Source organism: Falco naumanni, chromosome 4 (genome assembly GCF_017639655.2).
Source record: "Falco naumanni isolate bFalNau1 chromosome 4, bFalNau1.pat, whole genome shotgun sequence".
Classification (NCBI taxonomy): Eukaryota; Metazoa; Chordata; class Aves; order Falconiformes; family Falconidae; genus Falco; species Falco naumanni.
In genome coordinates, this window is record NC_054057.1 from 19221633 (window position 1) to 19241229 (window position 19597).

Here is a 19597-nt window from a genome sequence, read left to right on the forward strand (position 1 = left end):
GAGATTAAACCACTCCAACTGGCCAACAGTGGAAAAGGTTTGATTTAAGCTGTATGTTAACATTGACTTTAGCATTCTTGGCCATTTTGACCACCTTACTAGGTCAAGTTTCATTTTATTTGAAGTTCAACTTGAATCATTACAGTAATTGTCTTTTAACGTATGAAATATAAAAAGAGGTAATATTTCATACATTATTCTTCTAATAATCTGCCTGCTCTTACTATAGTGACACCCACTGGCACCAGTACCAATATTCATGCCATCTTACATTTCTTCTCAGCATCAACTACAATGACCTACAAAGCTTTGTCAGACAAATGTCACAACAAAAATACTGCCATCAATGACTTTAGCTGACTCTCTGAAAGGTCTCTTTGCAATAACATTACTGTACAATAGACTGATTTCTGCATATAATAAGACAACTTTGATTGGAATTTGATAAACTGCTACTTAGTGGCTCAACATCACCAACATTAGAGAATATGCCTTACGTATCTAGTTTGCATTCTCTTTTTCTGGTCATCATCCCAATCATGTTTTACCCCAAAGCACTGGAAAAAGCTTAGTACGTGATATTCTCCCCTTTGAGAGCATGCTTCTAAGACCACTGTCACTCCTTGGTCTTTTTTGTGGTCAAACGAAAAATGAATCTCAAGTCAGGGTTGGTTTGGGTTTTTTTCCTTTCTTCAGGTCTTGCATCCTTTGTGAGTATGATGCAACCTTTCAATTTAAAAAGCTCTATTTTAAAAATGCTGACACCAAAACTAGGTGCTGTATCTTAATATTGATCCCCCTAAAGGTACAGTGCGTCAAAGGAGGGGAAAATCTCCCTAATGTTTTAATCAATCCTCCCTCTGCTTGCAAGTCCGAACATTTTTACCATTCAGGTCAAAAAAAAAAAAAAAAAAAAAAAAAAAAAAAAAAAAAAACACCAAAAAACACCCCAACAAAACAGAAAACCACAAAAAAAACCACTACCAAAAAGTCACAAAATGACCAAACAAAAAGCACACAACTATTAAGCGTAACACGGGGGGCGGGGGGGAAGGGGGAGAAATACAATTAAAAAGCATACATGTTGAGGTAAGATTTTCAGTGTTGACAAAAAAAAATTCTAAATCTTCTGTGCTACCAAGAAATAATTCAGTTCTATTTTGGTTGCTTAAGTGCTTCTGAATGTAACACCCATAGTGTTATTGTTCTGTAATACTGTTTCCAAAAGTATTTGCAAATGCATTTTGAACTATCATTGTGTTAAATGATAGAAATCTGGCATGAAAACGGCCACACAAAGAGCCATTTGAAAAAAAGATGAGAGCTAGAGCCCCTGAAGAACAGATTCCTCCTAAGTGGTGTTAAGAAGGGCTCGACCGGGCAGCTCACCCCTCTGTGCATCAACACTACCAGTCCACACGCTGAAGCCAGCATGCAACTGTTCGGGTAAGGCACATTTAGAAGCATGGAACAGCACTGATGCACAAAAAGCAGATTATGTGGCTTTCACGGGAAGGAAGTCCGAATGTACATCAGAACAAGGTTTAGTCAGCCACGTGTTTACATATCTCTAGCTCAAACTCTGCCAAAACAAGAGTGGATACATATTGTCTTCTGAAGTGCTTAAGAACCTACTGGTTACTTTTTGATTTTTAAATGTAACACAAAGAATGTCATAATTTACAGCACCTTCACAGCCATGCTCATGCAATGCAGCAAATGACCTGGTTTTGCAGGACAGCTGCATTGAACTAAAGCAAAAAGCAAAACTACAAGTCATGTAAATAACTGTTGATCTGATTCTTTCCTATTAAAAAACAAACAAACAAAACCCCAAAACAAACTAATAGGAAAGACCTACCTGATGACATTACAGAGCTATCACAATGCAACCATTAAACCAGGGCTGCAGAAAACTCCAATTTGCCTGACAATGTGAAACACAGTCTGGCAAGGTGAGCAGGAAGTCATTGGTTTCAGTGAACCAAGTCTCTGGCCCTCACATTTGAGAGATGTCTTTACCTCACCTACACCACCATCCCCACCTCTGCAAGACATCTATTCTATAAACATCAGTTTCAGACGTTCAAACACTCCTAGGGAATAGTTTGGGACCGCCTACAGTTTAACACTACCCCAAATCTGAATTACTAAACGAGACTTAACTAAACTACTTAAATGGTGACTAAGTGCAATTCTAATTACAGAGAACACACATGCAATTAACTAGCTTATTTCAGGAGCTTAAGCACTAACTTACAGAAAACAGAACGTGGCTCATACATACACATCTCTGGTCTAGACAGGTTAAGTGAATAGTCTGGCAATAAATTAAACCAAAAAAAAAAAAAAAAAGTATATCACACTACAGTTCTAAGTAGAAACCTCTCTCCTACACCTTCTCCAAGGCATATTTTCCATCACTGACCGTGTTTAAAACAAGGGTTTGAATCTGTGGCCATTGTCTTTTATAACTATTTGTTGTCTTAATGGGTATTTTAAGATAGTATTAAAAACACCATCACAGCAGCATTGAGCTACAAGAACCGAAGAAATTAAAGTACTGAAAGTATGAGCCTGACCCATGGAAGAAAGAACCACTAAGCTGCTAGCCAGTTAAGGCTGGGGGGGGGGGGGGGGGGGGGGGGAAGGCTACTGTGCACGTTTAGACATCTTTATGCAAAAAGAAAGTCTATTGTATTTTAGCTTATAAAGAAAACAATTCTGATCCTTTATTTCTGCATAAGGTAAACAATCAAGTTTTTATCCATATACACACAAACAGACATTTGTTTGTCATACTAAGTAAACTAGTCTGTTAAAATGGTGCTTCAGATGTAGCTTCTCCTTGTGGGTAAACTGAAGGAAATGCTGTGAGTTATTATCAGCACACAGACTGATATGCACAGTTCTAGGTGTCTTTGCTTCAATTTCAGAATGACTAAGTAGTAACCCTTTCTCCCACAGTAGCACAGAACAGGTCTTGCATTTCAATTCAAGTTTCAACACAGACGGGCAGTAATTGACCTTTGAAGCAATGGCTTTTTGCAACCTGCTTTCCAAAGTAAAATCTCTATTTATCAGGTTTTGTTATTCACATGTGAACTTAAAAAGAAAATAATAAAAACCCCCCACAACCCACACACACAGAGTCACCCAAAGCCAGGACAAAATAATGCTCTTACGTTCACAAGTCACCAGCCAAAGATGCTAGTAATCTCACACAGCAAACAACACACAAGCATTACAAACTAAGCAGGTATCAAGTGGAAGATGTTTAACACCACACAAAATACATCTTTCCCAATTTCTTAATGTTTTAACAGGCAAGAACTTCAAAATATATGTAGACAGAATTATAAAGAAGAAATACTTTACAATAATACTAGTTTGATATCTCAGTGAAATTTCGAGCCAGAAAAATCAGTTATCATTTAGTGAAAATCTACTACAAAAAAAATCTTGCATAAGGAATTATGGTCTACCTTTTAGCTGGGACACACAGCAGTGGCCCCTCTAACTTTCCTCTTTCTTGGGAGCTAAGCCTGCTTTTTCACACAAGCTGACTTTTCTTTTGGTTACGATATTAATCCAGACCATAGATATTTCTCCATACAGAAGCGTTTCTTTCACTGAACGTAACCTAAAGTCACTATCAGTCAGAGGGAGATTCCAAAGGCCAAGAAAAAACATTCAGTGAATGGGTACTTCTACTTCTGACAGTCTTCTGTTCAACGATTTTTCATCTGCAGGAGGCGGCACACAAACTGCACGCAGAAGATTCTTGAACGTTGTCTTTCACAGAATTACATTTGTATGTAACTGGTTCAGCGCGAAGACAACTCCACGCCAAAATAAGTTTAGCTGCTTTTCCTTAAGTTGCTCATTAAAAAATCCCCATACACGACTGCCCGTTTCCCCAGCCACCCTGCTGAAACACTGAGCACCCCTCCAATTTATTTTGCAAGACCGGCTGGCTAAGCGAGGGGCTCACACTGAAACCGCTCATAAAGCATTTCATACAGATTTCCGGGGGAGGGGGGAAGCCGTTCATAAATTGTCGTTTTAAATATTTTTTTTGGTTTGTTGGAAAAACGGCCGAGCCCCCGGCGGCGGCAGGGGCAGCGCGGGCGAGCGCAGACCGGGCGCCTCGCGGAGGCGGCCAACAGCCCCCACGCACGCCCCGGCGGGCGGCAAATAAAAGCCAGACCCGAGCGGCATAAAGCCCTCCAAAAACGCTTTAAGATTTATATAAAAAAAATTAAAAAAAAAAAAAAAAAAAGCTAGAGAGGCGTGTAGGCGGCTGGCGGGAGAGCGCTCCGCCGTGCCTTCAGCCCTCGCCCGCTGCCACACACGCACCCACCCGCGCACAGGCGCCCCCTTCCTCCTCCTCCCCCCTCCCGGCGCCGTGATTTCAGTCCCACCCGCTCCTCTCCCGCATATTTGAAGGCTGCTTTAATTCCTGCAGCAAATTCCTCCCTCCCAAATTTGGGCGCAAAAGGCGAAAAGGGGAGGAGGGATGCAGGGATGGGGGGGGAAGGGGAGAAAGCGAGGGAGAAGAAATATCTCCGGCATTTTCGCCGCCTGGCTCCCCAGCTCCGCGCAGGCATTATACAATTTCGGCGAGGCAGGAAGTGACTGGGGGGGGGGGGGGGGGGGAAGGCGGCGGCGAGGGGGGCTGGAGCCGCATCTAAGGAGGAGGAAGGCGGGGGACGGCCAGAGGGATGGGGGCCCCGCGGCGGGGCCGCCGCTCCGCCCGGCAGCCGGTCCCCGCCACCGGAATGGGGGTCTCGGCGGTACCCGCTGCCTGCCCCCACCGCCGGGGCTGCCTCTCAGCCCACCCATCATGGAGACCCCGCGGCCGCAGGCTCCCGCCTCGGACTGTCACGGGCCCCCCGCGCCTCGGCCCCGGGCTGGAGACTCACCCATGGCGCTGGCCGGCGGCGGTGGTGTCGCTGCCGCTGCTGACGCTGGGCTCCGGCTGGCTGGCCGTCCCCCCTGCCTGCCTCCCTCAGCCGCGGCGGCACCGAGCGGGCCGCCCCCTCCTCCCCGCGCGCCTCCCGCCAGCCAACCCGGCGGCCGCCGCGGCGATTCTCCAACGCCCCCTACGCCGATTCCGCCGAGGGGCCGCGGCCCTTCCGCACAGCGCCTACGCGCGCCCGCTCTGGCGGCCGGACGGATTTAGCGGCTCGGCCCGGCTCCGCTCCCCCCGCCGCCGCCGCCTGCTGCTGCTGCTGCTGCTCCTCCTCCTTCGCCGCCTCCGCCCCGCACACGCTCGCTCCCTGCCCGCCTCCCCGAGCACGCAGCAGCAGCGGCGGCGGCGGCTTCCGGCTCGGCCCCTCGGCTCGGCGTGGGACTCGCCGCGGCCCCCACGTCCGTACCCCTACTCCTCCCAGCCCGGGATCTGTTATTTCCTCCCGCTCCCTGTCAGAGAAAAAAGGGACCGCTCGGCAGCCATTTTGAAACCGGGCACGCCCAGGAGCGCGAAATCCCCGCAGCGGCCGCCGGGGTTTGCCCGCAACAAAGATGGCCGCCGGCTCGGCCTGGCTGAGCGAGGCCGTCACAACGCCCCCTCCTTTCTCCGGAGCTATTCTCGGAGCGCCGCTACGCCGCATGCGCCTTGCGGAGTGCAGTGAGCGCTGCAGAGCCTTACGCTCCCTTCGCCCGTCCGCTCACGCAGTTGGCGTGGGAGAGGCCGGCAGGAGAGGGGCATCTGGGGCCGGGGAGAGGGGCTTCCCCACCCGCAGCCCCTGGGCCGCCTTTGGGCTGGGGTCGCTGGGGCGAGGCGGGCCGCCCTTATCCCCGGGGAAGCGCTCGGGCTGCAGCACTGCGGCTGGCGGGCAGGCGTCCGTCCCTTCGCCTCCCCGCTCCGCCCGCCCTCCCGCATGGCTGAGGGGGCCCCGCCGCGGCCGCTCGGCGCCGGGCTTCCCCCCCGTCCCGCCGTGGCCCCGGCGTGCCCGCCCCCGAGCGAGGCGGTTGGGTCCCATTCACAACCGCTGCCTCACCGGCGGAGCCTCTCCCCGCTGCGGGGCACGGCGGCCCGCACTGCCGGGGCGAAGGGCCCTCCTCCCCAGGGGCTCTGGGTGGCCTTCCTGGCAGGTGTGGGCTTTGCGGCGGGGAGGTGAAGGCGCTACCGAGCCGCTCGTTTCCCCGCCAACGGGCCTGAAGCCTGGCCTTTCTTGCCATCAGGAAGTGATATTCGGATGCCCATGGCCCCCCAAATGAACGAGAACTCTTTTAAAAAATAAAAAATAAAATATCGTTGGCAGGCGCCGGGTAAAATCCTTCTAGGAAGCCAAGGGGTGCTCACAGGCCCTGGGAGCCACGCTGAGGAGCCCGACCACTTGGGCAGGTCTAGTGTGGCCCCAAGACCCTGAACAGGCTCCTCGGGATGCTGCTGCCAGCCAGGGTGGAGGTCCGCTGACACTGGAAAAGGATGGCCTCCGAGAGAGGCAGAACAACAACTTTTGCTTTTCCGATTCCAATACAGCTCTCCACATAGTATTTCCTTTTTATGTTTGGGGCAGGTATCTTTGGAGCCCTTTAAACTCTGAGTTATTTTATGCCCCAGCTGAAGTACTGGAGACCTGTATTTATGATGTGCGATTTGAAACTTTACATACTTTCTTTTCTGTTAGGGATTTCCGAGTGTGGCCTGTTCCTTGCCTTTTCTTTCACATAAGGCATGGTGTATTTTTCTATTAGGGAAAGGTACTTGGCAAAGAGGCAACATTATATTAATTTATTGTTTATTATATCATTTGGTTTTGCTGTTATGAAGAGTACATTTTAAGAGCGTGCCCCGGTACTAGAAAGATGAAAATAGCAATTTTCATTTCAGCAGCAAAAGGGAAACTTTCAGTAATGCGTATTTCTGTAGGTAGAGTCACAGCAAGGCAGACAGGAGCAACAATGAAGACGCTAAGATTGTCCTTGTCTCTCATTGATTCCCATCCAATTCTGTCTTGTCTAACATCTGATTTTCTTCTTTTGGGTGCGTTTGGTAAAGAAATAGGTTTTTATGACAAGGAAAATGCATCATCTTTTCAGGAAGGTATGCAGCTCTGCACAATGTGGTTCAGCGCTGTTTAAGAACTGGAAGTGTTACAATATACTGTGGTTCTTGGATGCCCAAGGGAAAGAGATTTTTATTATCATTGGTCACAGGACTGCCAAATATTATCTCATAAATCTGTGTCTTTCACAATGGGTGAGGTAAGAAAAAACCTTTTTTTTTCATTCTGGTTGGTTTAGGTGGTAATGTCCATGGCAATGAGATATAGTTACATTGCTTTCGTGGTTATTTGAATACCAAAAAAGAGACATTTTACACCACAGAAGTTGTTCACTGAATACAAAACACAGTCCCCGCAGCTTTCCCATAAAAATACATTGTGGGAAAACAAACAATACGAAAAATACTTGTTTTCTGTCTTGTAGTAAGGGCTTCAAATTACTCAGAAACATTTATCTTGGTTTTCGGATACGTGTTGTTGAGAAAATAGTATGTAACTGATGGGGATATCTTCAAAAAGGGAATGAAGCCTTTACTTCATGGATTGATCATTGAAAAGAACAAAAGTGAGCTTGCACCTTTGAAATCTACTGCAAAACTGGCACAGGCTTGATGAGGAAGCAAGATGCAAGCCAGTGGGTTTTATGTGAGGTTAATGTCCTATTTTTCTGTGTTGTGAATAGCGGGGGGGGGTCTCTTTTCATACAGTAATTTACAGGGTTAGGAAGATTCTGCAAAATTGTGTTCATTTTCAGAAGACATAAAGCAAACGCAAATGGGTCCCAGAGGTTTGAAGAATACTTTGTTCTGTGCACAATATAATAAATCCAAATTTTTGCATTCCTGTAGTGATCTGCTGTTTTTCCTTCAAAAGGAAAAGACTTCACTAAATCCGTCACGAAACTTTAAAAAACTGAACTTAAGTAAATTTCAAGACTCCTTAGATTCTATTTATTTGATTCTTTTGAAAGAAAATACAATTTTGTGATTGCTTCTTGTGAAATTAATAAAAAGCTTTTTAAACTTAAATGTAGAACACTACCTGCCGTAACTCAGAACCCATCGGTGTCTTCTATTGTCAAGATACAGAAACAAACCCCACTCACCTTATTTACAAAATCTGTCAGCTAGGGTTGCTGCCAGGTTGGTTCCCAACCAGCCTAGCCAGTTTCAGTGTCTTCTTGCCAGTGAGACATATGAAGACTATTTTGTTTTTGTTTGTTTTTTTTTTTTAATGCAAGCAGACATGACTCACTAGGTGAATTTGCACATAGCATGAGCTCCAGCATGGGATGTGGTGGAATTACTGAGCTTGTACCCTGTTGGCTTGCTCCTGCATGCCAACTCCAATACCTCCGGGGTTTGTAGGGTGCGTGGTGCATCTCCAGGCTGAATCATGCTTGCTCAGTCTGTCCAATGTATGCAGCATCTTTTTGAGCTGCTGTGCAAATGTAACAGAACTTTGCATACCGAGCAATCCCTTACCAAAACAACTAGTTTCATTACACCAAATGAAGTCCTAAACTCCCACTCCTGTAAACAATCTGCTCTTGCAAGGTAGGAGGCTGAGGATGCTCAACAGTGAGTAATAATCACAGTGTCCTCCTTCAAACCCATCCTTAAATCTCAGCTTTGCAGTAATGCCTGCCAGCATCTTGACCATTCTTTGACCACTGCTTGTCATACTGACCAGAAATGTCTCCTGCCCTTGTACTTTTTTGCCTCTTTGACAGCTGTTGCCCTTTACATTGGATGATCTTTTTGTAAATGCTGCCATTTTGCTTTGTTCACTAGCACAAGAAATGGCCTAACACAATGGCAGTACAAAAGTGAACAGTAGCATGAGGCATCTGGTGTGACATCTAATTGGGCCCTGATGCCTTGTTCATCAGCCCTTCCCTATTTTGAGACATACCGAGTCAGTAGGGCCCCTTCTTTTAATAAAGGTTTCCAGAATCAGGCCTGTATTTATGGTACTTCTCTCTGTTCAGGGGAGGGCTGTCATGAAACAGAAAACCCTTATAAACTCACACGAGCAATACAGTAACCAGCTATCCTAACTATCGTTGTTGCTGCCATCACGGCTGTTGTCTTTGGCTGCCACCTACACCACTCTTCTACAAATATGCAAACGATGCAACAAAAAATGTATACCTCCTGGCCCCCTTTTAAGTCTTGCTATTTGCTGTTTAAAAGAGTGCTGTGTAAAAATAAGAGCTATATTCATCAGCAAAGGCTTATAAAATGCTGTGAAAGTTAAGAACACAGGCTTCTATTGAACAATTGCTATGGGAAAAATACAGCATCTCTTGTTTTGTAGTGTGTTTACTGTATCGTCCTGGTATACATCCATTACTTCAATTATCTAAAGAAAGAGGCTTTGATGGATTACAACCCAATGATGTGATCCTTGTGAGAGGCACACACATGCACTTATTGTTTAAGGTAGAAAATGGTTGCTTTGTGCCGTTATAGTTGTGTAGCGGGGAATATAGATCAGCAGAAGAAGGAAGGCAGCCCAGCCCTTAGTCATGTACTCATACCAGTAACAATTACTTCCTTAAGTAAGGTGAGATACAACCTTCGTGGCAGTTTCCTTCACCCTTGTGAAGGACTTGTGGCTTGTGGAAATGCAGCAGATTTCCAGTAATGTTAAACTCTTTGAAAAACGCACCATCTAATACGTTGTTTGTACACCATTCACAGATACAAGCCAGTGAGCTGACAGATTGAAAGATACGTTTCCTATGCCAGGGAGTTGGAGTCTTAAGCAAAGCCTCCTCTCACCCTGCCACCCCTCCGCTTGCAGGCAGTAGCAGCGATTGCTCAGATGACCAGGAGCAAGGCGATTGTGTGCAGCATGTGTCTTGCAATTCCAGTTCTCCGTTTGTTTATTTGTTAATAAGTAAACCCCACCAAGGGTTGGGCAGGTCTCAGTAAATCCTTTCTATATACCCAGATGTGTAATCATTAATAACCAGGGCTGTAGCCGAACATACACTGATGAACCATTGTGTCTGAGCAGAGTCCGATGGGCGTAGTGTCTGCTCACGCTGCCACTGCTGTGAGAGTGAGGCCTTTGGAGAGCTGGGCTTACTGCCTATTTACATTAGCAAGTGCTTCCTTGCGTAGCATAAGGTACTACCGTCATACTTTGCATATTACATTAGGGAAAAAAATACTTAGACGTATAATGCAATGTGGCATTTTATTACTTTTTTATTGATTTAAGGAAAGGAGTTATGCCTTCCAAAGGAAAACCAATTTTTCTTAAAATGAATTAATGAGCTTATAATTAATTTCCTGCATAAATGCTAGACAGTTTTTTTTTCCATTCTAGAAGTAAAATATTATAGAATAAAATAACAGTAAAATATTACAGAATGAAAACAAATTGTTCTGATAGGAAAGAAGTACTGTGTACCCTGTGCCACTGTGGTCCCAGCAGTCCAGCTTGTGTTTTCCAGTTGCCCCCTTTCAATTAAAGGACATCTACATCATCATAGGAATATTGAATCGGGCTTTGACCTTGCAAACACTGAAGTGTTCATATGTCTAGTACTTGACATTAGACTTGAGGTAGCAGTATGCCATATCCAGGCCTTGGGTACACATGTTGAACAACTGAAGTGTTGCAGATTGTGCTACATACTGGCGTTTTAATCACTTTGTTCTGTTACCTTTAGCTGTGAAAATGTGATGCTGGCTTCTGGCACGGTTACTGGGCTACCTGCAATCCGGAGTCCTCTCCAAACTCATTCCAAAGCGATGGGTCTCTCCCTTCATACTGCAGGTCAAACCAGCCTGGGCCCTGTTCCCTCTGGGTACGCAGGTCCCCAGTCCACTACCGCACTTATTCTTCTGAACTACACATTTCTTGGCTCCCAGGTCCATACTTTGAGGCTGCATCTCACACCTAAATGCATCAATTAAGCAAAATGAGTTGCTTATCAGGACCATCAGGAGTTCAGCACTTCGCAGAGCGGAGGACTTGAACCTCCACACCTGTCTAATCTACCACACCTACACATGTAACTCACCCAAGGTAGTCAGAACATCCCTCACGTTTTTTTCTGACCAGCTGTTTTGCATGAACAAAATTATTGATGTCTCAGCACCAGAACATCAACCCTATGCTTTCTGAAATACAATTTTCAGATATTCAGTTGCGCTTTTCAATTTCAGATATTCCAAGTGCTTTTGACCTTTAGCTTCCAGCTTAAAACCAGTTGCTGAAGCCTCAGGCTAGAATCAATTAATACAATCTTTACAGTTCACTGTTTGGCTTTATCTCCTGCTTTTGTCAAAGGATGGCTTATTTGTACCTGTGTTTTGGGCTGTGGTGACAGTTTATCTAGCAGCAGTCATTAAGCTGACCACACCTATGCATGTATCTTCAGCTAATCCAATAGAGCTACTCACTTGTCCCTTGCAACAAAAGGTGATCTTAAACAGTTATCAATAAATAAAAAGCAAAGCTTTTTAAACCGCGTGTAATGATTCATGTCTGTTTACACATGCGACCCACAGAAGCCTACTGCCACTGATGACCGGGAATTTTGCAATTGGTTTTAAGGGTTCTACAATCTCCTGCAGTCAAACCTGTCTATTGCCAGAAAAAAAATCTCAAAACTATGTTTTGTAGGAAAACCACAAACAGCTGAGATAGGAATGTAACAGTATAGAAATACTCAGAACACATTGTAGTTCGGTCCAGTGAGCTAAATTATAGGTACATTATATAATGTGGAAAAAAAACCAAACTGAAATGTAGATCAAGGAAAACGCTGAAACTTAATTCAGATTACTTCTTTGTATTTGTATTCTGAGTTACATCATCCTGAACTTCTCTTTTACATAAGGAGAACAGTACTTAGTGATTTTGCTATGATGACTGAGCAATACTAGAAACAGAACACACTTCTGAAAGAATCGGTTATGCAGACATTTGGGATTCATAATGGAAGATAATGGTCCTTTTGATGATGAATCCACTATATAAGCCAAAAGTATTTCAAGAGCTTGTTTCAAAGTAGATCCATTAGCATAACCCAAAACATATCCTTGGTCTTCTAGATACAAAAAGTTCTTACATGGTTGTAATAACATAAAGTTAGAGAGTTTTTGAAGAATCTACGTGCTTGTTACAGAGCCAAACTTCAGGTTCACTCCTTTCAGCGTGTACATTTCCATGCAAAACACCACATAATCTGCGTTAGTGTAGAAAAATTGGGGTGGGGGGGTTGTTTACATGATATCATAGATATGTTTTATGAAACAACTTCTGGATCATGGGGTTATTAAGTGTCCTTCTTGGATTAACTGGCAGTGTGAACTCTTCCTACTCAGGATGTTTCTAAGTTCCTTGCCAACACCTCCTCATTTTTTCCCCCTAATTCTAATGTAATGCTCAATGTTCTGTAAAAAACATGGTTAAAACCCATGGTCAAATATATGGTAAGCATAGACTGTTTGGTTATACATTGATAGTACTTTTTGATAGTTGATCTTCTGCTCTACAGAGTGCAGGGCATCACTGCTGTTATATAATACAGTAAATAAAGCCACTTTTTCTCTTATACCTGGAATGCCTACTTGCATGACTTCATGTTTTATGAATATACTAGTATTTGTAATGCCCATGCCCGCTTTCAGATATTAGTCATCTTCAGCAAAGACACTGTCATAGAAGTAGTCTATTGGACATGACAGTTACAGACTAGTTGCTGTGTATTCTTTATTTCCTTGAAATATCTAGCTAAATAATTGAATGTTATTGAAGGAGGGTTCAGTTGTGCAGGAAGCAAATATTTGGCTGCGTTACCCTTCTTTAAAATGTGTTTTGACTACTTTATTGCAAAAAGAAACACAGTAGTATTCTACCTGTAGTGTATTATTATGCAGCTCATGCAGTTACTGTTCTGTTGACTAGCTGGTCCAAAAATTCAGTATATTTCATTCCAGTTTGCAAGCCAGTGATCTCCCATTTTATATCAATTTATTTCTTGATGTTTTTCTAGTTTATTGTATTTATCTCAACTATGTAAAAAGTCTGCAAATATCCCTATGGTAATGGAATCCACTTGGCAGCAATATATAGTTATATGAATCATAACTAGACAGTAAATAAATGGTTTAAGGCACAACTAAATACCAAATGGAAGCTGATATGTTTGGTAACAGCTGAAGGTGTTTATTGTGAATATACCTCAACACCATTAATATTCTTTCCTGGAAAACCCTACTTCTCAAAAAAGCTGGTTTGGATGCATTGAAGAGTTGGGTCCTGATGTTTTGGGGGATGTCCCCCAAAAGAAATCCTTTCCCTGCAGATGGGTGGATCACCCCATAACTCTGTTGTGGCTGAGTCCAGAGAGCAAAGGTGGCTGTTGGATTTCTATACAAAAGAATTGGGGAACATTGAATTTTTATGGTTATGGATCTGTTACTGCTAGGGCTGCCCATAGCAGTTAAATGGATAAGTAGCCCTTTAGAAAGGTTCTCTAGGTTGAGCCTATGCCTTTGACAGAAAGCAGGCTAAAGCAGCGTTGATGGACCTTCAAAAGATCTAGTGTATGTGCATGTAGCTTCCAATGAATAAACAAGTCACTGTTTTTTGTAATGGCATGTAATGCAATAAGATGGCTGAATACTTGCAGAGCATTTTTTTGCAAGAGAACAGTATTTGATTTTCTTGGGCTACAATTGGCAAAGAAGCCTTTTTCAGAGTATTCATAACTACCACGCCTATGAAAAAAGTGTCTATTCAACTCAGTGTCTTAGATGGACCCATTAGCTACTAATGTCTTGTTGCATAAACGCACACAGTTGCAGAAGTGACACAGGTTTTTAATGTAGGGTGTCTTAATCCATTGTGATAGCTACATGGCTTCTCCTTCGAACATAGAGGGAAGACTGTGCAGTCAAGGGTATTTTAATTCCATATCTAAAGTTCAGCAAATGGAAGAGAGAGCATTGAAAGACTTAAATAAACCATAATGTGATAAATCATAACAAAGTACAAAATGAAAACATTCAGTTTATTTAGAGAATGTTCTCAAAGAATGGAATACATCGGTCTTGAACCAAAGCATACATTTATCCAGACTGCTGTTAATTCACAGTTTATTTATAAAACGATTCCATTTCTGATAACATCTGTATATGGCAGGGTGCCTAACCTCTGGGGCACAATGGGGAAAACTTCTTAAGCTAGCATCCTCCTTCCTCTTTATCTACAAGCAAAGAAGCTGGAAGGAATCGCAGTGTTAAACTTTGCTGACTGAACTCACACAGCAGCACCGGGTGGGTCTTACTAACTTCCACTGACTGGAGAAAAGACAGAGCTCCTCTAAAATGGAGACAATAGGAAATCTTGGTAGGAGGTTCTCAGAATGGCCAGCCAAAACAACCTAGGTGCAAGACTGTAGACCTGTTGTGATACAAACTCAACACTTTGACTTCAGACATGGAGGAAACTAAACAAAAGTAATCACACAAACTGACAAAATGAAATCAGGATTTACCTTATATGTTTTCTGTCAGTTTGTGATAAAAACTCCAGCTGTTTACAGGCAGCACAAGCCCCACGGTTATTGTAATTCTGCTTTTCTCTCCGATTACTTGACTGGGAAAATACTAAAACATAATTTCTATTTGTGAAAATCCTTGAAAGAGCAGTGACTGCTTATGAATAACGCACCTAAAATGTAATGTACTGATCTGGACGGAAACAAAGATCTTAAAATACATTTTTGTGTACAGAAATTCCATTTGCTGTACATCACTGGCAAATTTAATGTGGCTGAAAAAATAAATCTGATTAGCCACAAAATGTTTTTTTCTAATAGTTATGGCCTAAAATGTATTTTTGATATCGGAAAAAAAATAACATATTGGTCATTTTGTCTGACAGATTTTACCACTTCCTGCCTGATTATTGAGGAATTCAGAAAGCTTTTTGGCCAACAAGAAGTATGCCTACGCTAGGGAATTTCTTGTCCTCTTTTCAGGAAACACAGCTACATTAGAGCTATTAATGCAGGCTTTCTCACCACCATTTATTTAATGCCGTCTGGCCTCTGTTGCTTTTCTAGATCCCTCTTATCAGCTCCACAGCTGGCCTCTATCCTGCAATTAATTGTACTTGGTACAGAGATTGGCAGTGCTCACCGTGAGGTCCCGGCCATTACAGATCCCTGTACGTAAACACGAAGGAGAGAGCAGTACCTGGGCTAGCAAATATTAAGCCAGCAGTTTTCTCACATTTGCGTGGAGATCAGGCTGAACTACTTCAGATACGGTTTAACAAAGTGACCATTCACCATTCACCGTGTGAGCCTTTGGGGTAGGGACCATGTGATCCCAGGAAAATGGGGTCCCCATCCTTGCTGGGGCAAGTAATTAGGAAAAGAAGATGGGACCTGGCTGACCTGCTTCCCATTACCTGCTGCGATCTTCTCTCAGCGTCAGCTGAGGAGGTACATCACTCTTCACCCTCAGTTGTTTGTTTGTTTGGTTTTTTAAATAAATCTTTAATTTGCTAAAACATAACCATTTTATTTAATAAGAATTTAGTAAGAAATAACACGTTATTAGCAAATGGAGGGGTGTTTTTAAGACTTTTCTCCTCAGCAAACTGGCTGTCACTGAGCATTACACATGCCCCTGGTAAATAAATTAGGAGATAAAGAGCATTAAACTCATAAAACAATTGCTGTATTTTGCTGATGGTTGGCATCTCTGCAATACAGCTGCTTCTCCCAGCCTCCTGGGAGCAGAGAAAGGGACAATAGCGAGCTATGCAGTGTGACTGACATCTCTTCTACCCCACCAGCCTAAAGGCACACACACATATTTACCCATACTCACCATCGGGTCAGAGTAATTTCTGTCAGTTTGAGGTAATCTTAAAAAACTTTCTGTCACCCAACCAGGAGCCAACAGATGGGCAATGCAGGAGGTGACACAGGATGGTCCTAACAAATTCTTTTGGCCATGCAGTCCGTTCATGATTAGACAATCTCCCCGTATGTGTCAGAACGTGCCTTTTTCCTTAGCATCTGGTCTAGCAGGTGCAGCTCTGCCTGTAAGCCGCCCCCAACAGCCAGCTGGGCTTGCAGAGGAACATTACGATCTGTGACCATCAGAGGAGAGGGGTCCTTGCCGAAGGCTGTAAATAAAAGGAGAAGAATGTAGTGGCTTTGGGTCTCCTGCCCGAGCGATAAACCTTGACTGCAGTTGCGCCTTTGCTTTCTTAAGAAGCCCCAAGTGCTGTTTCTGATCAGAGAAGAAAGAAGTCCTCTGCTGTGACCCTCATCATAGGCTGTGGCCGTTCCAAGCTGGAGTTCACACCAAAGGCCAGGAGACCCAGGATTGAACCCTGTAGCATTCCTCCTTCCCCTGTGCAATCCCCCGTGCTGTCGTTCACATGTGGCTCCTGATTGCTCTAGCCCGGTCCTAAGCGTTTCCTCCTCCACTGCTGATCGATGAAGGGTTTTCATTACTCACACCCTGTGTCCCAGTGCCGGTGTCCTGTGAGGAACACTCTGCGTTAAAGCAGGTGTTGAAAAGGCAAGAGGGAACAGGAAGGTAATAAGTAACTGGGTGATGGGTAATTCAATTAGCCTTCCAGCAGCTAAGAGACAAGAAATCTCACACTCTTAAGGAGAAGTTACTCCTCAGGAAATCCTTACTGATCATTGTTCCTATGGAGCAGGAAAACAAGCCTCTCACAATAGAAAATATCTTCCCATCAGCAGCACTAGAAAATGATAAAGCAATCACACTGTGGTAGAGTGAGTCATCACTCAACAATTTTTCTTCAGCGCTTTCCCAGTGTTTGCTTGCAAAGGTCATGGATTGCTAAACCAGAGTTTGAAGGCTCTAAGATGGGAAGGGCCACCAGGAAGCCCTGATGCTGACAAAGATGCTTACTTCTAAATTTCAGTCAAGCTCAGAAGTAGAGTCTCAGGGGAAAGATCCATCTTCCTTGTTCTAAATTAGACTTGTGTTTTAGCAAATCTGAGGGAAGTGTTGCAGTTGCTATGGATAAAATAGATGTAGGGTCCAAACCTCAGAATTCACTCTTTTAGCAGATAGAGAGCAAAGAAGACAGGAGAAGTTGAAAGAGTGTAGTACTGTCACATCTCCTGCTGACACATCCAATTCAGGGTTAGTTCCAGATCATGACACAGAAAGTAGCTTAGACTGCGGTGTTCCCGTCTGCTGTGATAATCTGGCCCTAACATCCTTCTAGTCCACTACAGTGACTAACCTATGGAACGTCTTCAAACCATCATTCAGCTCTCTCTTGAACTGTCCAAGTGATTAATGTACCACCTGTAAATCTGTGATAGTAGGAAGAGTTACGTTCAAAAAAGGAAAATCACTGCTTTCTGCTTCATTTATCTTAAAACTAAATCCTTCCAGCGGTGTCACATTCCCTTCCTTCCTGCAGATGTAGGCTTGTCTAAATGGCCATGTTCCCCTAACATTCAGTTATCTCTTGTGTAGCACCATCGCCTGTAGCACCACTGACAATAATTAAGATAAGACATTAGTGTTTTATCACCGTGTGATAAAGTTAAAAGACTTAAAGCAAGTCTGATGGATGTAGAAACAACAAATAAATAAAACCCAACTATGCCTAACAGTACCTCTCCTGCCCTACAGCCTATATTGCTATTGACAATCCAGCCACAAGGGAAGTCCCAACAATGGAAGACATTATGGAAGAAAGTCTGGTGTAGACCCAGGTTTTGGAGTTACACACTGGGGTAGCAGACACAAGCAGAGGAAAAAACCTGGAACTAGACTTCATGTCCATTCTGTTCTCATTTTTCTGCGATATCCCTGTGAAAAGCGATAGGAAAGTGCTTAGGTAGTGTTAATCAACAACTAGTGACCTCCTGAGCTCTAGGGAATTTACTGCTTTCATGGAGGTTTCTGGCTTGTTTTTTCAAGACTACAGACAGATTGTTTAATTTCTGTGTGTCATGGTGGTTTGATTCACCGTGAGCTCCCCTTGCAAGGGTAGAGCAACAGGCTGTGCTTGGGTAGAGCTTCTATCCTGAGAATGTCCAGACATGCCCCATTCCCCTAATGAGATTATTTTTACTCGGTTTTAAGGGTATTTTAGGTCTCCACAGAAACTGGGTTTTAGCTGTATACCTTACAAGCATATTAGATATATAAAGACTGATGTTAGCTGCATGCAGTACTGCTTAGAGTATGTCAGTAACGTACGATAAACAGAAAGATGTGCTTGGGGTTTCAATCATCTTTATTCTTAGTGAGGTACTTCAGGACTTCACCTAAATGCACATGTCTTACATTAGAGAAGCTTAGCAGGCTCAGAATACGTATATCCCCATTTCCCTTTAGCCTGTGAAGCTGCATTACTACCAAAGCTGAGTAAAGTGTCTTTACCGAGTCAGTGTAAACAGCTCCTATTCAGCTCTCAGCACTGCAGGCACACTACTGGGTGGTTTTGGTGTTTTTTTTTTTCCTGCAGCTTTTTTCTTTTTCGGAAGTGAGAACCTTCTCATGCCTGTTGATTTCATCATTCAGGAATTTAATTCAGCAGTCACCTTAAAAGGCCATTCATTTAGACTTTAGGGAGGAGTGCATTTGCTTCCTTTGCAAAACGTGATGTCAAGGCTTGTATTTTTTTCCCCTTTAATTCATCTTAAAATAGGAAACACAGAAAGAGGTGGGTGGGTCCATAGTAGAACACAGCACACATTTATAGGGTCACTAAATAAACAGAGCTGAAAGACTCACAAGTAATATATTTCTGACTGAACATGAGTACACTGGATGCTTTTTCTGAGGGTCACAGGTATGGAAAAAGGCACAACCTATTTCAGCAAGGTGCTGGCTCAAGCTTCTTAATTAGCCAGCTAGAGAGATCAAAGAGCAAAAAGAAGTCAGATGAAAGGTAGGTGCTGGTGTGGCTGTAATTCCTAACTATCTGGTTCCCAGATTACAGTGATGTCAGGCTGTATCTGTCACAATTAACATGGGGAGGAGGAGGATAAAACAAAAGCCTGTTTGCTGTAGGCTTCACCAAAACAGTTTTTGTACAGATTTCTCCAAATGAAATGAGTTACTGTAGGTGAGGGGTGGCTCCAGGTATTATTACAGTTGTCTGCACATCTCATTACAAAGCCCTGTTTCCAGCTGGTTGTAACTTCTCGGAATTCAGCTCCTAGAACAGAGCCGTTCAGCGCCGTCTGGCTGTACTAGGTACACCTACGTACACGCAGCTGTACTTTTCAGACACAGGATAAAAGAAAACGTGTATCTTGCTCAGGGCAAAGGGGTTTGGGGTGAGGGTTTGGCCGTTGCAGTCAGGAGGTGTGGGGGGAGGAGGGAGAAGGGGTCTTTCTGAAAGGGCTCTCTCTTACACTCCTTCAGCAAATCCAGCCACAGCTAGCTCAGGCAGAGAGAGGGCTTTGAAAGTCTGCAGCTCACACATGTTCAACAGAAACCTTTACAATCTGAGCAGCTAACTTCACTGATCATTTTGTCTGCCTTGAGCACACCCCAGTCCAAACTTAAGATCATTTTCCCCCCCGT

General features: G+C 43.8%; 1 protein-coding gene across 3 annotated transcripts in view; it reads right to left on the minus strand.

Annotated features, from left to right (window-relative positions):
• Nucleotides 1–5050, minus strand: part of SEPTIN7 (septin 7) — an 80663-nt gene extending 75613 nt beyond the window's left edge. Inside the window, exons 1-2 of one of the 3 annotated variants that reach the window (XM_040590203.1) lie at nucleotides 4926–5042; nucleotides 1740–1741 (exon numbers count right to left, since the gene is read on the minus strand). In XM_040590203.1, coding sequence (XP_040446137.1) covers nucleotides 1740–1741; nucleotides 4926–4929 — 6 coding nt within the window. In that variant the 5' untranslated portion in view covers nucleotides 4930–5042. Of the gene's footprint in view, nucleotides 1–1739; nucleotides 1742–4925 lie in introns of all 3 variants that reach the window. The other 2 variants (XM_040590201.1, XM_040590204.1) reach the window with 2 other exon arrangements.
• Between the last annotated feature and the right edge of the window lie 14547 nt (nucleotides 5051–19597).